The 21031-nt window shown below is 41.1% G+C and overlaps 1 protein-coding gene and 1 long non-coding RNA gene across 2 annotated transcripts in view; one reads left to right on the top strand and one right to left on the bottom strand.

The window, feature by feature from the left end:
- Positions 1 to 13702, bottom strand: part of ANTXR1 (ANTXR cell adhesion molecule 1) — a 138116-nt gene extending 124414 nt beyond the window's left edge. Inside the window, exon 1 of the mRNA XM_072148878.1 lies at positions 13327 to 13702. Within this exon, the coding sequence (XP_072004979.1) occupies positions 13327 to 13472 (146 nt within the window). The 5' untranslated portion in view covers positions 13473 to 13702. The remainder of the gene's footprint in view (positions 1 to 13326) is intronic.
- On the top strand, positions 5112 to 11760 carry LOC140125723 (uncharacterized). Its single transcript, XR_011854714.1, has 2 exons — positions 5112 to 5329; positions 11473 to 11760. It is a non-coding gene; the product is annotated as an uncharacterized lncRNA (long non-coding RNA).
- Positions 13703 to 21031: the final 7329 nt, after the last annotated feature.

The raw sequence follows: 21031 nt of genomic DNA on the forward strand, positions 1-21031 counted from the left end.
TTATATCAACGTTCACAATGCAGCCAGGGGTGGCAAATTTAACACCCGTAGTTTGTGCTGTGGGTTTAAAGACGGTTACCCACAAGCAAGTTTGGTCCTAGAAATTTGCTCTATACACTTTCAGGATTTCCTGCATCAACCTCAAATCACTGGACTGAATTGGGCATGGCCATTCATCTAAGTGATTCAAGGTTCTTTCAGGAAAATCCTGTAAGCAGATGGACCAAGTTTCTTGTGGAAGCAGGCTTATGTCATAACTTATGGATGGGATTTTATCAACAGCGATGCAACTGGAGGTTGAAGCAGATTAGCCCCACATAAATGTATTAATTATTTTCAACAAATATTACAATTTATAAATCCATTATGGGTGCAATCCTGCACTTGTCACAATCTTAATCCTTACCTACTTACCAACCCTGCCCTAAACTGTATGTGACAACTGCGTGGCGGTCCCTACCTTTGGTATGTGCACATAACAGTGGGACAGACAAACAGGAGAGACAAAACAGACATATGGGTGAGGTTAGGCAAACTGCGTTCAATACCAAGATGGAGACAAAGTGAATAATTGTGAGGCACTAGGATAGTCAAAAGGTACAAGAAAAGGTCAGTATCAAAGCAAGCAAAGAAGAAATATATATATAATTAACAAAGAGCCAGAAGACATGTCTAATGCAATGAGTGACAGCACAGGTGAGTGTTAATAGAGTGCAAAGATGCCCCCCAGAAGCTGATTGGTTCGGCCGTCCATCGTTCCAACTTCCACCTGTGACAAACCAACATCTCATGTTCTTTATAGCCACTTTTCACTCATTCGAATAGATAAGGCTCCTTTCTCTACTAGCTAAGACTGTATTCACCTTTGCATTGTGAGCTTCCAATGCCCTGCTCAGTTAAAGGCGCATATTAGTTAAAAACAGAATCCCTGCCGGTACCATAATGGGCACTAGTGGTGCCCAAAAAACTTGATTGACTACAATTGGAGACGTTGAGCTTCTATTGGAATTCCCTTTATTTTGGACTATTTTATTTATGACTGGAATCTGATATGAATCTGATTTATTTAATCTAAAAGGGGTTTTCTAAATGGTATAACCCATGATACACTACTTTTGTCAAAATCTTTTTTTTCAACATTATACACATAGCTTGCCTTTAACTCGTTCAGTTCTCTTACAAAATGGCTGCTTGATATGTGATTGCAACAACGTAATATTTCTATTAGATTATCTCGGAAGCAAAAGTTGATTTACTTTGAAATACTAGAGAAAGCAACATGGCATCAAAGCAAAAACTCCCCTAATGCACAGAGAGAATAGACTCGAAGTATAAGCTCATGAATAGTACCCACATATGGATGTACTTACTGTACATAAGAAGGGAATTTAGGATGGTTTTCCTCATGTATTTTCAAGTTTCTAAGTCAAAAGACTTTCAGAAAGAGTTAATTCTTTGAAGTCCAAAGGTAAAGTAACTTCAAACTCTAAGAAACCTACATCTTTACTGCGGGCCACAAACTATATCTTCCCGGCAGCGAACATCGGAAATACTTGGATAAGGAATTATGGGAAATTTGCAGGAATTAGTAGCCCAGTTGTCATCAAGATGCTATACTTACAGTAAGCAATGAGTAAGCAGGCAGATTTGTTGATCAAAGTCAATTACAGTGATGCAATATCTTGTTTGTGCTCAGTGGGACATTTCTTGGCTATGATCTTTAACAACAAAGTATTACGGTTTTGTCCATATGTCGGCTCCTACGACCATATGGAACTGAACATCTTAAAGGTCATAGAGCTTCTTTATGGGGAGAACAGTAAATGCATGATACAAGGTCTTAATATTGTAATTATTTTGCTTACATTTTCTCTGTAGATAAAATAGCTTTTCCTTAACTTGTATGTATACAAAATGTATTGCAAATTAGTAAGAAGTTGCACAAAAAGTTTTCAAGAATGAAATGTATTAGAGGGGTTTCTGAAAGAAGAAGGTCTACCGACATCCAATGCAGAATGGATACTATTTCTGTAAGATACAAGTATGTGTGGGCATCAGATGTTGGATTACAAGTATTTCTACTGGCATTGACCCATTAAATTCAAGTTCGCCATTGGGGCTGTGGTCTTTTACAAGGACTGTGCCCAGGATTTGTAAGCTGAGCGTCTATGTATAACTACTAAGAACTTGGCCATAATACAAAGACTTTCTGAAACCACTTTGTGAAACCACCAAGCCAGTTACCTATTAATGGACCCCAGAGTCAGGTAATCGTCTATTATAACCACCAAACTAATTGACTCCTCTTCATTACCCACATTTTCCCAACTTGGGCAGAAAACCTTGTTCAGCTTGTCTACCTTCTACTCATGATTATTAGTACAAGTGGGGCCTTAGAAACATTTATCCTCTCAGCCATGGATATTGATAAGGTCTGCCCCCATTTACATACACCTAGCTATAAATGGTGTAGACCTTCTGGATTGATTTGGGTTGGCCTTCAATGAGGGGTATCCTTAGAGCACTACCTTGTGATTGGTCAATGTTAGAAACAGCTAAAGAAAGCTGTGCAGATTACATCAAGGTATCATGGTATCAAGCCACCAGGCAGACTTTAGATGGAGACAGTTGTGATGTTGAGACAGATGGCGGTAAGGGGGTCAATGAAGATCGGCAGCCAAGAAAACAAGGTAGGTACTGTAGGACACAAATGGACCTTATATCATAGGTCTAGAATTATGTCCATTTGAAAACATCCAATTCCATGTGATTCAAGTTCACCACAAGTCATTATTGCTTAAAACCAATTTACTAGTAGTCCCTCAAAATACTCCAAATCTTTCTGCTCCTAACAATGATGTTTTATACTTCAAGGTAATTTTCTCTTTTCACAATTCAAAGTTGTTGAACACATCTACTCCTCGCATATAAACATGGTTGTTTGGATGTTGTAGGTTCAGATGAATGAAGCAGTTGTAGAACCTGGCAGATTTACTTACCTGGTCCTGTTGCGATCCTGCGGTGCGTTGTTTCGGACGAGGATTTGGTCCGGCATGATTCATGAAGATCGTGCGCCCGAGTTCCTGCATCCGTCGCTTCCTTGCCGAGGTCCGCTGGAGCTCACCTGCTTCTTCGAGGTGCATGTGAGTGCGTGATCTTGCGACACAATCGCGTTTTTAAATTCCACGGTTTGTCCGAATCTGACGGCCTGCCCCCAATTTCTGTCGCATGCGGCAAAATCCTGGGGCAATTCGGTGCAAAACGGAAAACACCAATTCCACATCTTGGAGGGCGTGTACATGTAGTAGTCTAAGACACTCCCCCATGATATTGGGTGAACCAGCCTACACCAGGGGGAGGGTCCTAGACTACTAAAGCACAGTATGCTATATGTGTAATATGAGCAACTCGTCACAATTTTCCATAAATGAAGAGGAGGCTGAGAATCTGAAAAAAAAACACACTTGAAAAATGATAAGGAGGGCAAAAGTAGTATACATACATAACAGGAAAAATCTGCATCTTTACATTCACATCATAAAAGCTTTAGCTGATTCAGATGTCCCTAGTGGCAATACAGTCCGTGCTATGAACCTATTAATCAGATCCAGCCTACTTTTCCATAATTTATATACTCAATAAATTCCATGAATTGTAATAATGTCCCCCACAGACAACCGGAAATATGATACACTTGCCTCCAGACAACCATTACCACAAGACTAGAGTAGACTCCTTCCTTTGTAATTTATCTAGAAGACTGTAAATCTGAGATACACTTTAACTTTTTCCAGGATCGGTTTTCAAGATATAGAAGAAAATTGGGGCCAAACTTTGATTTTTAATGGGGCATTGGTGCTGTAACTCATAGCAACCGGAACTTGCCTTGTTAAAGCAACCAGCAGTCGGAGCACCTTTTATTGTAGATCTAGTTATGTCAGTAGAACAAGGGTTAAGGGATTTTGTGTGGGTCGGACTTTTATAAAGCCCAGTGGGAAACAGATGATATGCGCTGAACGTCAGTGAGACGGAGCGGGAATGGTTTATGTCAGTGATTAGCTTGGGCATAATTATATATTTTTCTTGGCATCTTCTCAAGTAATGACCTCACCGCTGCGTTGTACAGAATTAACTGGAACAAGACACATTTCTGGGTTCATTATTACATCCGCACCAATGCATCTGACAAATAGTACATGAACCAGTGTGACTGCAGCACATCTCTGCAAAATCAATATTCCCAAAACTTGGAAGAGGGATCGTAACCTCAGTTTGGCTCAATGAAAAGATGAAAAAATATTACAAATGCAGAGCAAGAAGTTATGTAACCTCTGAGAGCTCAGCATATAGCAGCTCAGCGTATATCAGATGTGTGCAGCAGTTCATGGGGCTCTAGAATGGGGTGAGCAATGGGTTTAACTTGTTACATAGAATATATTATGTTTTAATAGATTTTAAAAAATAGAAACCATTTGTACAAAAGAAGGATTTTTTAAAATTTTCCCTATTGTGACGATAATAACTTTTTCCTACTTCAGCATACAAACTTTTATAAGGTGTCATTTTTCGCGGGATGTGTTAATGGTTACATTTGGGTGCTTTTTTCTGTTACAGGGTTCACTAATTCACTACAAGTTCCCTACAAGTTTTTACTACTTTTAAGACTTCCATGGATACTTTAACCCTTGAGGGTCTGATTGTTGCTACTATATATGCTGACCCACATGTCCATCTCTGACCCAGATAGAGATGCATTGCCTTGTTTTATACCTTCTTGGCAGGAATCACATATATAGATAAACATATATTTCCCAAGCTTGTACTGAGTGTAGCAGCTAGGACCTTGAATGTACGGAACTTATCTGCAATAAGTGTATATGCCTCCATTTTACAGAGGATTTTAGTGCTTAGCTTCGTGTAAACTGAGCTGTGAGCTTGCCTGTTACTTTGTCTCTCCTGCCTCCAGGTCCTAGATTCTATCAACATCAAGGTAACCTCAATTTGTCATCTGAAGGCCCTGAGGGCTACGCGACCCTACCCCACCCCTTTCTTTTCAATGTAGCATGCTCTATGCAGAATACAGGGGCCGGTAGGATTTCACAGGACAGTTGGTGTAAACCGACAGCTAGTCAACTGCTTTGGCCCCAGTTAAGAAGTCTCTGCATGGGTTGCAGTGGCATCTGCAATTACATCTGTGCCACCACCACATGGGTAGTAGGTGGATTTCTGTATGATGACTGCCGACCAACTGCAAATCCAGTCTCTGGTACATCGTGCCATAGGGAGCCTCTGATCTTCCTTCACACTATTCTAGCAGCCTTAACAATGGGTATAAAACACAGCTTTTGTTATTTTAAATGACTCCAATGTGGAATATCAAGTAAAGACATTCCTTAAACTACTGCTACCATGAATTATAAGAATATTAGACATCATCACGGGGTTCTATGACCATGTAATAAGATAAGGTTAAGTGCATTTAAAGTGGTCCTGCCAAGTCTCCTCTAGGCCCTAAGTGAAGAATAGGATAGAGGAAAATAGTTTTCTTGGATTTCATTCAGTACTTTCATGGAAAATCTGGATAAATATTTCAGGACTTAGAGGGGTAGCCTGTGCGTCCTGCTCCCCATGTGCACAGAGAAGAGCAGTGTGTGAGCAGTGGTAGCAAGACTCACAGGCTATCCTGAAGTATCCTATGTAGTCAGAGTTTTCATGAAAATACTGAATTAAATCATCAGCAGCTATGACACACTTGGTATTTCCTCCATATACTGTACTGTTATGAGGAAGCAGGGGACATACAACTCAAATACATTGCAGCTTGACTGCAACATTGGGGCACATTTACTTACCTGTCACGATCCAGCGGCGCTTTCTCCGTCAGGGATTCGGGTCTTCCGGCGATTCACTAAGGTAGTGTGCCCGATGTCCACTAGGTGTCGCTGCTGCGCTGAAATCCGCCGGGGTCCCCTGGAGTTCATCATCCTATCGTGGGCGCAGGTAAGCGCGTGTCAAGTGTCACTTTTTTTTTTTTTAATTCCGCAGTTTTTCCGAATCCGCCAGGTTTTCTGACGGCCACGCCCCCGATTTCCATCACATGCATGCCGGCGCCAATGCAATGCAAACCGGCCGAAAAAGAGCGATTCAGGCCCTTAGTAAATGACCCCCAATGTGTTTGAGTAAATAAAAAAACATTAATTAACTACCAATTCCCAGGTAGGTCCCTTGGAAACCACCACAGTAAGTAAAGTTGTAGAGCCATGTGCCATCTGTGGACCAAACACAACACAAGAGGTTAAGTTGGAAAACCCGGTTAACCAGCCAAGAAACTCATGTATCAATTACTAAAATTACTTTATAACCTTCGACTTTTTCTCAGTCTGGCGTCCTAGTGGTCATGTGATTATCATACAGGTACATGACTCTAATACAGAGCTATGCCCCCTACGGGATTATCATGTGAATAGTAAACAGGGATAGTCATTGTTCCATAACTACAAAAAAAAACTTTATACCCAGAAAGACCAATAGAGGAGGAAACTGAAGAACTATCTACAGTGGATAATGTAGGCCTTGACCTCAACACATCTCAATGTCCTGAGGGGAACATACAAAGTCAAGGTAGATGAAGTCATGAATGGACAGGCCAACCATCTAATGTGTTCAGGGATGTTCAGATATTACAGAATAGCAGGGTTGAGCATTGACATTTTAACATGTTAAGTCTTGGCTTCTTAAGGAGCTCACTCTCTGCCAGAGGTTCTTGGCAATTGCTTACATTCTACACCCTTACAAGGACACATGCATTGTTGGCCATGCCAAGTGTACAGATATTATAGAGAAAAAGCTGTCAGTCAAACAAATATGTGAGTGAAACCATCTCACATGTATTGCCATTCTCTGTAAAAAGTTTGGATTGTTTTTCATTGTCCCCACTTGACCACATTTTGCACATGGTGGAAAAAAAATAATAAAAAATGTCAAGTTTATCAAGACGTGGCCTCTCCCTCCCTTTCCCCCGGCATTAATGATATGTTTTCTCAGTATGAAATTAAATACCATTTGCACTGCTTTATTTTTTTGTATACACCAAGATTTGAACAGATTAAAATGTGCTCCCAGGTGTAATATGATCAGAAATAGTTTTATGGATTTACATCTGATGGCATCTCTATGATTTGTCATCTGCACAGGTTACTCAAGGTGCATGAGATTAGAAAAACATTGCTGCTCTGTTACGGAAACAGCGCCCCTCTTTTTTACAGGCTATGTCTGGTATTGCAGCCAAGAATCGTCATCCTTGTAGGGGGCTGAATTATAAGATTAGTCTGGGAGCAGCCATGTTTTTCTAACCGCACACAACTGTATAGTTTACATTCTGAATTCTTATCCAAAAAAGGTCCCCTCCGCTTGCACTGTCTAAAGATTATTGTAATATGTTGTCTCAGAAAATAAACCCTTTTGAGAATGCGATGCCAAGCACCGAGGTTTATTTAAGATAGGAATGGTCTAATCCATCTGCATTCATCCGGCCGCTCTCCTCTGGAGTTGGCAAAGTCTCAAACCACCTAAAGTCAATACCATCCTAATACTCTATTATATGTAAAGTGTGTAAATGGAATATGCAAAAGCAAAGAGGCACCCACTACCCTAAGACAGGGCGACGATCAGTTTTAATACAAGTTAGTCAAAAATGAAACTGTTTTAAGAAAGGAAGTAGAGATTTGTGGATGTATATGACGGTCTATACAATTTACAGTTTAAAGGGTTTTTCCAGGAATTGCAATGCTTGGCCCTATCCTATGAATAGGTCACCAATATTGCAAACTGCAGATTCAGTGGCAGTTTCCAAATACTATGGGGACACAGAGCTGAAGAGCTGATTGGGGCGTGGACAAGGTATTACCCCAACCCACCCAAATATATGAAGACTCAACTATTCAATGAACAGTAAAGCCTTGCATTATGTATACTAACCCTACAGAACAACCTGTTCAAAGCTGCATTTAGTATTTTACTGGCTCTAGAGCTGAAACCTGAAATGCAGGGCCCCTTTCACACAATCGTATTAAAACATCCGTGTGATACATGTACTGGACCGTTTTCATCCAGATAGCACACGACCAGATTTACTACAATGGGCAATAGGGTCATCCATTTAAATGGTCTTATTGGCCACCGTACCCTACACTGGATGTGACGTAAATAAATCTAGAGCAAGTCCTATGTTCTCCTGTGTTGCCTATCCGTACACCCTATAGAAGTCTATGGGAATGTTTAAAATATATGTTTGCATATGGTTGTGCTGCTGTAAATACATTTAGTGTTCAGGGATTTTTAGCTTCTTTTGGAAACTGTTTGGGATGTGAATGATAACAAGTTTGCTGACTGGTTCCAATTACCACCAACAGATTTGAATGTAACCAATATATACATATTTAAGCTGTAAAAAATGTACAGAAGAGGAAGGGATTCTCCATGGAAGCAAAACTGAACATCAGCATTATCTTCATTTGCTACTAGATAAAGCTCTGTACGTTTGGTAGTGACTGTAGTTGGTATTACAGATCATTCCGGCAGAATGGAACTAAGCTGTAGTGATCTATAGTAAAAGGCTATGAAACGAATGGAGCACAAGCAGGACTGGTCACAAATGGGTCCAAGAGGGCACTAGATATAGAAGGTCTTTTCTAAGCATCGGTCATCAATTTTAACTCCAGGTCCCATTATGCTAATTTGGTTCTGCATAATAGGGGATAACAATCTGGTCCAACTGCTGGGACTTCAATCACGATAAGCCAAAACCCATTTTTAATAATGGTGGGATCTGCAGCTTATACCTATGCCCTGTTGCTCCATTCAGTATAATAGGAAATTATGGTGCACAGCACTTGGCTATCTCCAAGGAGTGGTACAGACACCCAAGGGTTGTCCTATGACTCTCCCATTGTATTGAATGGAGTAGAAAAACATATGATTGACCTATCCAACAATTAATGAGAACAGGACCCGCTTTCCTGATCCCAAATATTATTAATACTCCCCATTGGTGTAGGAAGACTTCAATCAGTGGTGGATTATAATATATGTGGATTGGGCAGTAGCTCAGTACCCAAGCTTTTTAGGTGCCCATGGCCACTTAAACCACCATCCGAATTTGATACTGAGAAAGACCTTCACCCATGAAATCCTTGTACATCTGTTCCTGCTTTCAATACACATGTACACATGAATCATTTCAGCACCTTTGAAGGTCCTGAAACCACTTTTTAAAAGACATAAGGGACACACCCTCCATTCCTACAAGCTTGATTCTAGTACCACGTGTAGGGAGTGAATCCCAGACTTGTAGGGCTATAATATTCACACATCCCAGGGCCCATGGTAGTCTTATCCCACCCGTGGTACTAACATAAATAGTCACAGACTATATTTCAGTACTAAATAAGAAAAATCTTAGTTCCTTCCAAGGAGACATAAAACATTTCACAACCTTAATATTCTCCATTGTTCTTAGCAAAATCACTGTATGCCTTTAAATAATCTTGAGCTCAGTAATTGAAGGCATAGGGAGCGACGTAAATGTAGGATTGGGAGAAGATTACATTTCACATCTTGGACCTATTCTCTTAATATCACCAGAATGGTTTAAGCATCCAGATAGGGTTCACTCTTCTCACAACCTCTGCATCTAATTTGTGAGCAACTGAGAAGTATTAGCTTTTAATCCCAGGGATATCCACAGTATTTTATATTCTGAAAAAGCTTTTTTTGGATTAATATCATAACTTCACTGGAAAACACACATCACTAAACACTGGGTAGTAATGAAATGCAATGCTATTTATCACTTATGGTCAGTGTTTTTAGTGTAATTCATTCCACTAGGGGGCAGCAACACGTAATAACCTTGCAATTCTGATGAGTGGAATATTCATTGTAACCACTTTCTAGGTCAGAAATGAAAAACACTTGGAAGTTACATTGATGCCGAACTACATCTTCCATCATATACAGCCAGTTTTTCTTCCTATGGATGGGTTGGGTCATTTATTTTTCCTATTTCACATATTAAAGCCTATTAGTTTATGAGTTAATCAAAAATTCTCCATCCAAGAATGCTGTCTAAGCCAAACACTACTAACTTCACTGGCAGTTACGGGACAGTTCTTTTTCTCTACATAAAACATTTTTTTTATATTTTTCATCAATTAATCTCATCAGTCACTAATAGTCCATGACCAGATACAAAGGTCAGGGAATGTAGGAATTTATTTTAAAAGGGTCCCAAACCTAGACAGCTGATGGTGCAGCATTGATCACAACTATTGACCACTTGTGACTTGACCTTGGAATTGGCGATAGGGATGACGGCTGTATTTTTATTTTAATTAGAATATGACTTCTCTAACCCATGGAAATTATTTCTGGCCATGCAGAAGAAATGTAGAGAAATGAATAGCCACCCATGTAATACATAGATGGACCAAGGTAGGATGAGATCTACTGAGTGGTTCAAAACAGACATGATGTATGGCAAGAAAGATGGGATATAAATGTCTGGTCTAACATTTGGTCTAACCCATCTCATCAGCAGAATGTAGGACACTATGGGGGTCATTTACTAAGGGCCCGAATCGCGTTTCTCTGTTGGGTTACCCGAATTTTACTGTTTTGTGCCGATTTTCCCTGAATTGTGGCGCACATGACTGAATTGTGGCGCATCGGCACCAGTATGCACGCGACGGAAATCTGGGGGGGGGGGGGGCGTGGCCGTAAGAAAACCCGACGGATTCGGAAAAAGGGATTGACAAATAGGACATTGGGCACTTATGGTTGTACTATTTGGGCACTGGCCCGCAGTATTGTTTGCATTCTTATATAGATGTAGATATTACATATTGGGTCCTTTTGTGTACAGTATGTCAGTATTTTCTTTTATATGGCAGTTTTATTTACTTGTCTCATAGAGTTTTCATAGAGTATTCGGCAAATGTCTCTTACCCAGGCCCAAAAAGAGGCAATCTGTATTCTGAATGTGTGGAGTACATTACTGGGGTAGGACATAAACAACCTCAATGTTACCAGCAAGTAGTTGGTAACCTATGAGTAAATGACCTAAGGTTTATAAAATCATTCCTTGTTTAATGGGTAATCTTACATAATAAGTAACTCCATCTGATCTGAGCTACAACATAAAACATCCACTTTCTTATGTAAAACCAAAGATAACACATCATGACATCACAGCGGGTTGTGCCAAACTGAGTCCTGGCATCCGCCGCAGATGCATACATCACTTAAATCAAATCCATAAATCCAGTAGATGGGGCATAACCGGCTTCTACAATCTTTATGAGACACATTTATCTGAAGAACTTATAGCCTGCAGACCGCTGACTTTCCAGAGGCAGAAGTATTTTGGAAGCTCAGTGCTATGTAATGATGTCATAAATTTCTTTTGTTTTATAGATCTTAAAGATTAAACCCAAGACAGTGGATCTAATGAAGAACAAGGAGTCTCAGGAGTGATGATATGGCCTACATAGCGCCCTGATCTAAATATCATCCAGTCTGTCTAGGATCACATGAACACATATTTAGATATGAGCAAGTCTAGATCTACAGAAGACCTGTGCTTAGTTCTACAGGATGTTTGGAACAATGTCCCTGCTGAGTTCCTTCAAAACTGCATGCATTTGTACATAGAAAAAATTGTTAATTCATAATAAATAAACCAGTTTTTGATACATTTTACAACTTTTTTCACATATCTGAGTCTGTCATACACTATTATATGTGGGATATATACATATATTGTATACATCTTTTGAAGTACATAAATGCAAATGGAAAATAATACAAAAACCATGCAGGTACTGTATATAGCCTCTCAACTGTTCATACTGCCATGGGCCAGAAATTCTAAGAAAGCTTCCATGAGCACAGCTGGCGGATCTGCAGCAGGAACGCAGGCTAACACTCAGCTGAAGAAGGAAAACAGCTGGCTCAGCTCTTTTTTATGCCTCCAGCTATGTGCACTCAGTCAGCACTGATCCGTAGTAATCTTTGAATTTCACGGGGAATCTTAAAAATACGAAAGTTAGAAACCAAGATAAAGTTTTATAATACTCATATAATACCCAAGTGAAGCACAACTCAGGGGGTGGAACACGAAACCAAGGAATGGGCAAAAGTTGGAATGGATCCCGGCTCTGTCACTGCATGAAAGGCTTGTGATTATTCTGTTTCTTGTATTTTATCCTCTTGTCCTTGGTCTCCCAATGACCTGCAATCATCTATCAATCTCACTTTCTATCACCCAATATTGAAGCTGCGACACCTCCGTCTTTGGTAGTCTTGCCCATGGCAATATGAATCCAAACCACTCAATAAGACACTAGTGCAAAATCCATAGACTAGAAGAACTGAATGTGCCAAATGTGAGGTTATGCCATGTTGGCTATACAGTGCAGTTACCACACAGTTACCGTACTGTATATAAATGGTCTATGTATCATCCATATGTTATGTTTTATTATGTAATGTGAGTAAATATGGAGGAGGTGAACGTGATGTGTCCTGCTGAGGTATTCTGCACATTGTTTTTCCAAGTTCACATCTGCCTGCCATTTGCCCTGCATATGAGGGTTTGCAAACAGATCTCTAGTTTCTTACTGGTAAGAAAAATGTATTAAAATTTTGGCTGATTTATACCAAAAAGTCAAAAGAAAACAGCAAATTCGCACAAAGAGATGCAGCAGAGCTAGATCTGCATAATATGTACATATAACACACTGACCGGCAGTTCCCGAGACAAAAAGTTTCACCACAAGATCAAACTTGTCTGCACTGTAGTATTACAAATCACCTGCAAAGTTAACGTCTTGGTTTTCATTGGCAAACTCTGCCACCTTTGTGTAGATGCCATGATGGCCAAGTGTCAAGCCACAAAAAATATGTCCCCCTACCTAAAACCTGGTAGATAACCTTCACATAGGTCATAGGTCTGCCCTCTAAATGCCCTGAGATATTAGCGATACTTCATATTACCAAGTTTTTATAAGTAAAAGTTTCCTGGACAATCTAGAACTTGGTTACCTTAAATCTCCTATTGGTCATCACCTTGTAGTAGGTCATCAGATGACCCATAACTGGAGCAGTACAAGTTTACTGGAGGTCGAGAACCCAACTGCATGAGCAATCCAATAAAGTCAATTTCCACTATTACTCTTGTGAAACATCTCAAATAACTTCTTGACTGACATGAAACCCAACTTTTCACAAAAAAATAAACCAAAGCCAAGAAATTTAACCAGCACTTACTTGTCCAACACAAAGTATAGGTCAAAACCTCCATAGCAGGAAGGTGCACCACTTTCATCAGGATTACTTTGACCATCACAAACCAAAAGAAATATAACAAGGAGAAGATGCTTGAAACCCAAATGGAAGGTGCATAAAGCTGTCATGGTTCATTTAAACTTCCAGAAACCTGCAGAAAAGTTTTTTCTTGTAGATGCACAATCCAGACAGAATTCCAATTTCACTCCAGTTGACGATATGCCTTTGATTCTCCAAGATCTTCCTTCCTTTCCACCTTCTATCTTAGGCTGCAGGATAACTCCGGCACTGTCTTCCTATCTTTGTTCTTGTCAAGACTTTGCATCACATTCGTATGCGGCTCAGAGGAGGCACTGCTGTGCACTGTTTAATAGGATGAAAACTTTTTCTGAGAAAGTTGCTTTGTCTAAACCTGCAGATTTTTTTTTTTCTTCCTATAAATGCTCACAGCAAGAATAGTCCAAATCCTGACATCTTGTGATGATAGAGCAGAATGCAACGTTCTAGATGGAGACGGAAAGTTATGTTCTTCACACTTTCTTTTGGCCAGTTGTATAAAGACTCTTGTATTTTTTATGAATGCTTTTCCAGAACTGTTATGGGGTTTTATAGCCTCCACAAACAGGGAATATGTTTCAAATATTTATATAAATGATGTTATACTTATATGTCCTTTATTTACTACAGTTCATGTGCCATTGTTCACTAGGGTGGCATCAGCTCAACATGACTGGGCTAAGCAATTTCTGATGGCGCAGTGAAATTACCATTTAACATCATAAATGAAGACATTGCCTGAAAGCTATTGCTTAAAAGTGTTCATCCCTGCTGTGTAACTGGAACATTTATAACGATTTTTCTACAACTGCAATAGCCAAAAATTAGCTTTGTTCCAATATACATTCATTACATTAATGCGTCCATTTTCCGCCTGCTTCAGCACCTCTCCCTTCAGCCCTGGTCGTCATTATAAAACCATACAGGAGGCAACAGGACAGTCTTTAGAGTGAGCAGGCGGTGATAGGGTAGGGCTATGGATTGGGCTCAATCTATAGCTTCTGCCCTTTAGTAACAGGATGCACATCAGCCCGTATCTCTAGGCGTTGACAAAGCTACAGTCGGATACCCACAATGAAATTACTTACTCCCAAGTGTGTGCTGTGTCTCCTCTGTCCTACTGCGTGTCTGCAGCTGCTTTCTTATGGTTTTCCCACTTACCCACTGTCCCAGAAGGGGAGAGAGTGATGGCATCTGCTGAACAGCCTGGTTGACACATTCATCATATGCTAGTATGCACAGTAGTCATGTTTTGATTTTAAAACAATCGCTTTCCATGTAGCAGTGCAATGGATAAATATTGCAATGGATATATATTTCTGAGTGTGTATAAGAAGCTGTGTAACTCTAATGCATGTTTGTATGGATGCGAGGATTTAAAACTGACATTGTATTTATCTTTTAGGTTAGGGTCGGTGTTGTACAGTTGTAATGCTGAGGAGAGGTTTCAGCATGGTATTCTGTGTCCTGATTGGCTTGGCTGCATGTGCAGGTGCATTTAAAGAAAGCTCTGCATTATTGGAAGTGAGTGAAGTTTGGCTTCCTTTCCCTTAGCTGATGTTACAACCAAGTGCTCATCCACCTGGGGATGGTTTTACAGGTAGAGCTATACATCAGGGTGTATCTCAGGATAAGAAGAAGACGCCAGGAGCATTATATAGGTATTGTTGACATTTTTATATCTCTGGACCAATTGGTTCTTCTTCATTCTCTTCCTGGTCTACATCCTGAGTGCGCTGCTGAAGATCAACAACATCTGAGCACTATGTGGCACATTTACTTACCCGGTCCCACGGAGTTCACAGAAAGTGCCTTGTCCCACAATAATGCACTGTGTCGCAATTCACTAAGATCGTGCGCCCGATATCCTGCATGTGTCGCTTCCCTGCTTATGTTCCGACGGAGTTCACCTTCTTCTTCCTGGTGCATGTAAGTGCTTGGTCTTGTGACACAATTTTAATGTTAAATCCCCCGCTCAGCCCGAATCAGTCGGATCGTCCGAAGGCACGCCCCCCCGATTTCTGTCGCATCGGTGCCAAAATCCGATCGCGTGTGACACAATCCCCTACTAAATACCTGTCACAGTGAAACAAATCCCGAAAATACCGGTAAATCCGTCTAAAGTGCGGCCATGGACACTTAGTAAATAAGCCCCGATGTGTGTGACCTTTAGGTTCATCACATTCTCAAACTTGGTCCCACTCTATGAAGGTGGTTCAAATCTTGACTTTAGATGTGGGGTGGCAGCCCAAGTTGAGTATGTACAGGCCTAAGCTTGGACAAGGGGGAGCCGTGATCCTTAACTCTTGCAGCGCCTCTTGCCTCTGGTGGCTGGCTAGGGTTTATGTGGGACCTGTTTCTTTAGGAAGAAGTCTCCAATAGATGGCATCTTTGTGCACTTTTTGTTTGTTACAATTATCTATTTCATGCTTAAACATGTCGCATAATTAGACTGCAAACAACATAAAGCAAAAAAATAGGACTTCCAATCACTGAGTTGCCTTAGAAATTCCCAGATTAGAATCTGCTGCGGTATGGGGTTTTGCAGATGCCGATGACTTCTTTGTCCTATCAAGATCCATATCATTGGAGCAGCACTGTATATACCATTCTCTTCCTTTTTTACATGAGATGATAAATCATATCTGACAACTAGTGGCCGGGAATATCTCCCGTCTGTTCTAGTTCAGCAGGATTAGTGTTTTCTGGCACTGACAATTCATGAACATAAATGTTTATTTTAAATGAATAAATCTTATGCTGAATCTAGTGCTTTTGGGTTAAATACTGTTGATTTCTGTAGAATTATTAATGTAGCTTTTATGTTTATAGGGCGACTTAAGAGCAGATGTCAGCAGCTGCAGAGTTTTATTTGACAGGTACGGCTACTTCACATATGGTTAGCAGCATTCAGCTTCCAGGGATGAGATGCGGACAGTAGCCATAGTGTTTTTTGATGTTTTGCTTAATTTGTTGCAATTCGGGGACACAGGGACACATTGAGGCTCATTTACTAACAAGCGTCTGCGCTGGGATTGTGGTGCATGCAATCATTTTGTGGCGTTTTCTGGCTTCCCTGTGACACAATTTATGAGGCGTGCGTTGGACGATCTGACTGATACGGATTGAGAGCGGGATTCAGCTTTCAAATTGTGTCGCAAGCCCAAGCACTTACATGCACCAGGAAGAACAAGGTGAACTCTGTCGGACCTGAGTGGGGAAGCGACACATAGATATCGGGCGCACGATCTTAGTGAATCACGGCACAGTGCATTATCGTTGGACAATGCACTTTCTGTGAACTAGACCCGCAATGTAGGTAAATGTGCCCCATTGTGGCCTGTTAAAGAGATTGTCCAACTGTAATAAAAATTTGCGTGGCGAGCTGGAGAAGGCTTTTAAAAAAATAAATGTGTACTCACCTCCTCTTGCTCTCCCGGTGTCCTGTACCGCAGTCTCTTAGACAACCCCGTTAAGACCAAACCCTTTCTAACAAGCTCATCTCCCTGTAATCCTGGTCTCTTGTTGGGCCAGGCAAAAAAAGTAATTAAAATGCATGATAAATGTCATGCTGAGCAGTGTTGTGGAGCAAATTATGTTCTTAAAATCTTAATATTTCTGATGTATTTAGCTCAGTTAATCTTACCCTATGTATTATCTTTCCATGTTCCTGCCAAAAGTCTGAAGACTGAAGTGTTAACAAATCCACTAGCCATAAGGATTGAGCTGATTATATCATTTTTCAAGAGCACTGAGGATAATGGTGATAGCCATTTTCTACCCTATGTAAAAAACGATATCACCAACCCAGACTAATAGGTATATTGGTGTGAACCACAATGCCATAGAGTTCATGGAGATCCTGGTCTTCTATGTAGCTATTCATGTCCAGCAAAGACTATCAAAGAATACTGGAATGGTATTATCACAAATATCTATTGCCACCATTACAATGGATGATTGTATCACTGGGTTTTTTTTTTGGGTCCCTCAGGCCATCCAGTGGGATAGTTACACATCTGGAGAGAGACTATCCCTGTGGAATCCTGCCCTTCCAAGGTTTTGCCCCTATATCTTTTCTTTTTCCTCTGTCTTTCTTCCTCATATATGCAGCCTGTGTAAATCAGCAAATGTGTCCCCTACACCGCTAACAGTTGCAAGATAAAGGAACCAGATAAAGTTTCTAATGGCTTAACAAACTGTCCCTGGATAGTCTAAAGTCCTAACCGAGCTGAATCATAAAGTGAGACAAGGAAAGGACAAGTCAATCTTTAGCCCCATCGGGGGATATTTAACAAGGCTTCTGCAACATGTCAGTGGCTTATAGCTAGCACTTGCGATTATTTTCCTCAATCTGCCACCTTCATGCCAGTGGGGCGTAAAGAGGCGCAGAGAGAGGGCGTGGATGGCCAGGCGGTGGGCACGGCCAACCTGGAGTGTGCCGGTGGGGATCCTTCCTGTCCCCACGCCTGAGCACTCACTGCAGTCAACAAATTTTCCTCTATGCCTGGCTTAGACATAAACTCTGGAAAGGACCCAGACAGAGGGGGAGAGAAGAGACATTGTAATAGCCTGTGAAGCTACAACACCACCTCTCAGAGTCCTTCTGGCTCATTGACATCATTTTTAAAGTTGATTTTAGAAGAAAGGAAGCCATACATAACAAATGTAAGAAGATTACCGCAGTCACGGTGCCTGGATCTATGAAGAAGTGTTTATCCAAGCTTAGTTTTCATGTTAGATCTGCTTTAAATATTTCACAAAGTTTACTATTTTCCCTTGTTCTTTTAATTTCTGCTATAAAATAATAGCTACAGAGGTTTGGTTCCTAGCATTTAGGTTTATAGGATTTTTACCAACACTATATTATATGGCAGTGTTGGCAAACCTTTTAGAGACCGAGTGCCCAAACTACAACAAAGATCGCAAAGTGCCAACACAGAAATTTAATTTGTGATTTATAATCCCTTCTCTGTCACAGTTTTCATTGATACCAGCACCTGAGGACAACAATACAGCAGAAAATAGTCCCAGGTACAGCTGTCACTTTAAATAGCTGTGTGCACAGCAAGTCCTGGGATGTCTGGGACTGCAGGAAGATACCTGGAGTCATCTCTGGTGATGGCATCCTTAAGAACATAAGGAGGGCCACTGGTTGGATCTACCACTTCCTTAGATCTCAACCGGGAGCAGAAGCTACAGGGACTCGACAAGAAACACGTCCATGTATTTCCAAAGGAAAACAGATTTTATTTGTTTTCTATTTCAATTAGTTTTTTTTTTTAGCTTGTAACAAGGACCGTGCTAACAGATTGGGAGGATCATTGCAGTGGCAATAGATTTATGTCCTGTATAATGTAACAAAGACTCAGCAAGGCCGCATCAACACAGGATGTGACAAGCCCGAATAAATGTATGGCGTCCTGGCAATGAATGAAAACAATTCTCACTTAAGTCTTGCCAAATGTGACTGTACTTGGCTGAGATGTGTGTGATCCATATGATGGCTACATCTTTAAGGGAAAAAAACAGAACAAAGAATTGCTTGACATCCTGTACATGCTGTTAATCCCAGTTTTACTTATTTTGATGTGAATGTTTAATTCTGCTGCATCTGTGCCGGTTTTACTGTTTGGATGGTATACAAATGTACAGTGTTGTTATTTCCGAAGGAAAAAATTTAGGTTTATATGAGGTCAGATACAGTAAAATGTCTATTATTTAGCCCTGAAAAGACCTTACAGGTGCTGGATTGTTAGAGGTTCTGAATGATCAGATTGATAGAAAATGGGGCTCATTTACTAAGGGTCCATCGGACGCATTTTCGCAGGGTTTCCCATCGATTTCCGTTTTGCGACGAATTGCCCCGGGATTTTTGGTGCATCAGCGCCGGCTTGCACGCAACAGAAATCGGGGGGCGGGCCGTCGGACAACCCACACGGATTCGGACAATGCGCAGGATTTTACATTTAAAATTGTGTCGCAAGACACACACTTACATGCACCAGAAGCAGGTGAACTCCGGTGGACCTCGGGGCAGAAACGACGGATGCAGGAACGCACAAGGCGCACAGGCTTAGTGAATCGCGCCGGACCCGAATCCTCGTTGGACAACGCACCGCGGGATTGCGACAGGACCAGGTAACTAAATCTGCCCCATTGTGTTTGAAGAGAACCTCCATACAGACAAAGATTACATAAAAGCTCCAAATATTATCTACTACTATTCCATACTATTCCATAGCAGAAACTGTGCACTGTTACTCCTCCATTAAAATTAATAAAATGCACTAATCCTACCCCCAAAGTTTACTTAAAAAGTATAATGCCCCTCTTTATGGCCCCATATGGTATATTGCCCCCTGCTTTTAGCACCCACTTTAAAAATCCTTTAGTCATCTGCTACTTATATTGGTCCTTGTAACATCTTTTATGTTGCCCCCCCTACTTAAAAGCCCCCCTTAGTAAGCTGTTAATGCCACTTTTCTGTTCCTCCCATTCCAGGATTTTACAATTCCTCCTGGAAGCTGCTTCCACTGGAGTATACAAAGGCTTCATGAGCTGTGGTGGGGGGTCTCCTCTATAATCAGCTCTGGTGGGGTGGTCTCCTACGTAGTCAGGTCTGGGGGGTCTTATATATAGTTACCTCTGGGAAGAGAATGCCTGTAATCAGCTCAGGGGGGGAATCTCCTTTTGTAGTCAAGTCAGGGGAGGGTCCTTTATAGTCACCTCCAGGGTTCTCCTGTATTGTCAGCTCTGAAGGGGTGGACTCAGGGGGATCTCCTGAAGAGTCAGCTATGGGAGGAAGGGTTCTCCTGTATAGTCACCTCTGTGGGGTCTTCTTTATGGTCAGCTCTGTGGGGTCTACTAAATAGTGAGTCAGGAATGTGGAGGATCTCTTGTGGGGAGTCCTTCTGTATTAAAGTCAGCTCTGGGAGAGGGTCTCCTGTGTTAAAGGCAACTCTAGGGGGTCTTTCTGTATTAAAGTCAGCTGTGGGTGGGTTCTGGGTGGAGAAAGGATAATGAGTTATCGCTCCTCACCCCTCCTCCCTCCATTGAAAGCCACACGGGTGCGTTGCGCTTCCGGCACTGTGACTGGGTGCCACAGACCTTTATGGGGCTTTGATGTGGCTGCAAGTGGTGTGGCCGGATAAGCGCAGCCCCATATGGTCGGGTGCATGTGTTTTTTATATACAAGAAGATGTAGGATAAGACCCTAAGCATTCTCTGTCCATTGTTTCCTGACACATTAATTTTAGTTTTACTTACTACTAGCAAAAATATGGCCAACACCATACACCCTAATCTGGATTATTTCACCATCTGGTGGACACTCTAAGCATTGCTGTCAGAATTTTTGGGATTGTGGACTTCCTGCCTAATTTTAGTTACCTTTTTATACAGATCAGATGAGTGAATGATAGAGCTGTAATGATCAAGATACTCATTTGGTTGGGGTTCACTTTCCAAATAGCTTTGTCACAGGGCCCAAGGCTTATCTAGACTTTCATAACCCAGGAAAAAGATGGAGATAGGCAACACCTAATGACGCTGCATATGGTACAAAGAAAAACTAAAGGTAGTCTACAGCTTCTTAATAGTTAATCATATGATAGAAGAGAGATACATA

Source organism: Engystomops pustulosus, chromosome 4, assembly GCF_040894005.1.
Source record: "Engystomops pustulosus chromosome 4, aEngPut4.maternal, whole genome shotgun sequence".
Lineage (NCBI taxonomy): Eukaryota > Metazoa > Chordata > Amphibia > Anura > Leptodactylidae > Engystomops > Engystomops pustulosus.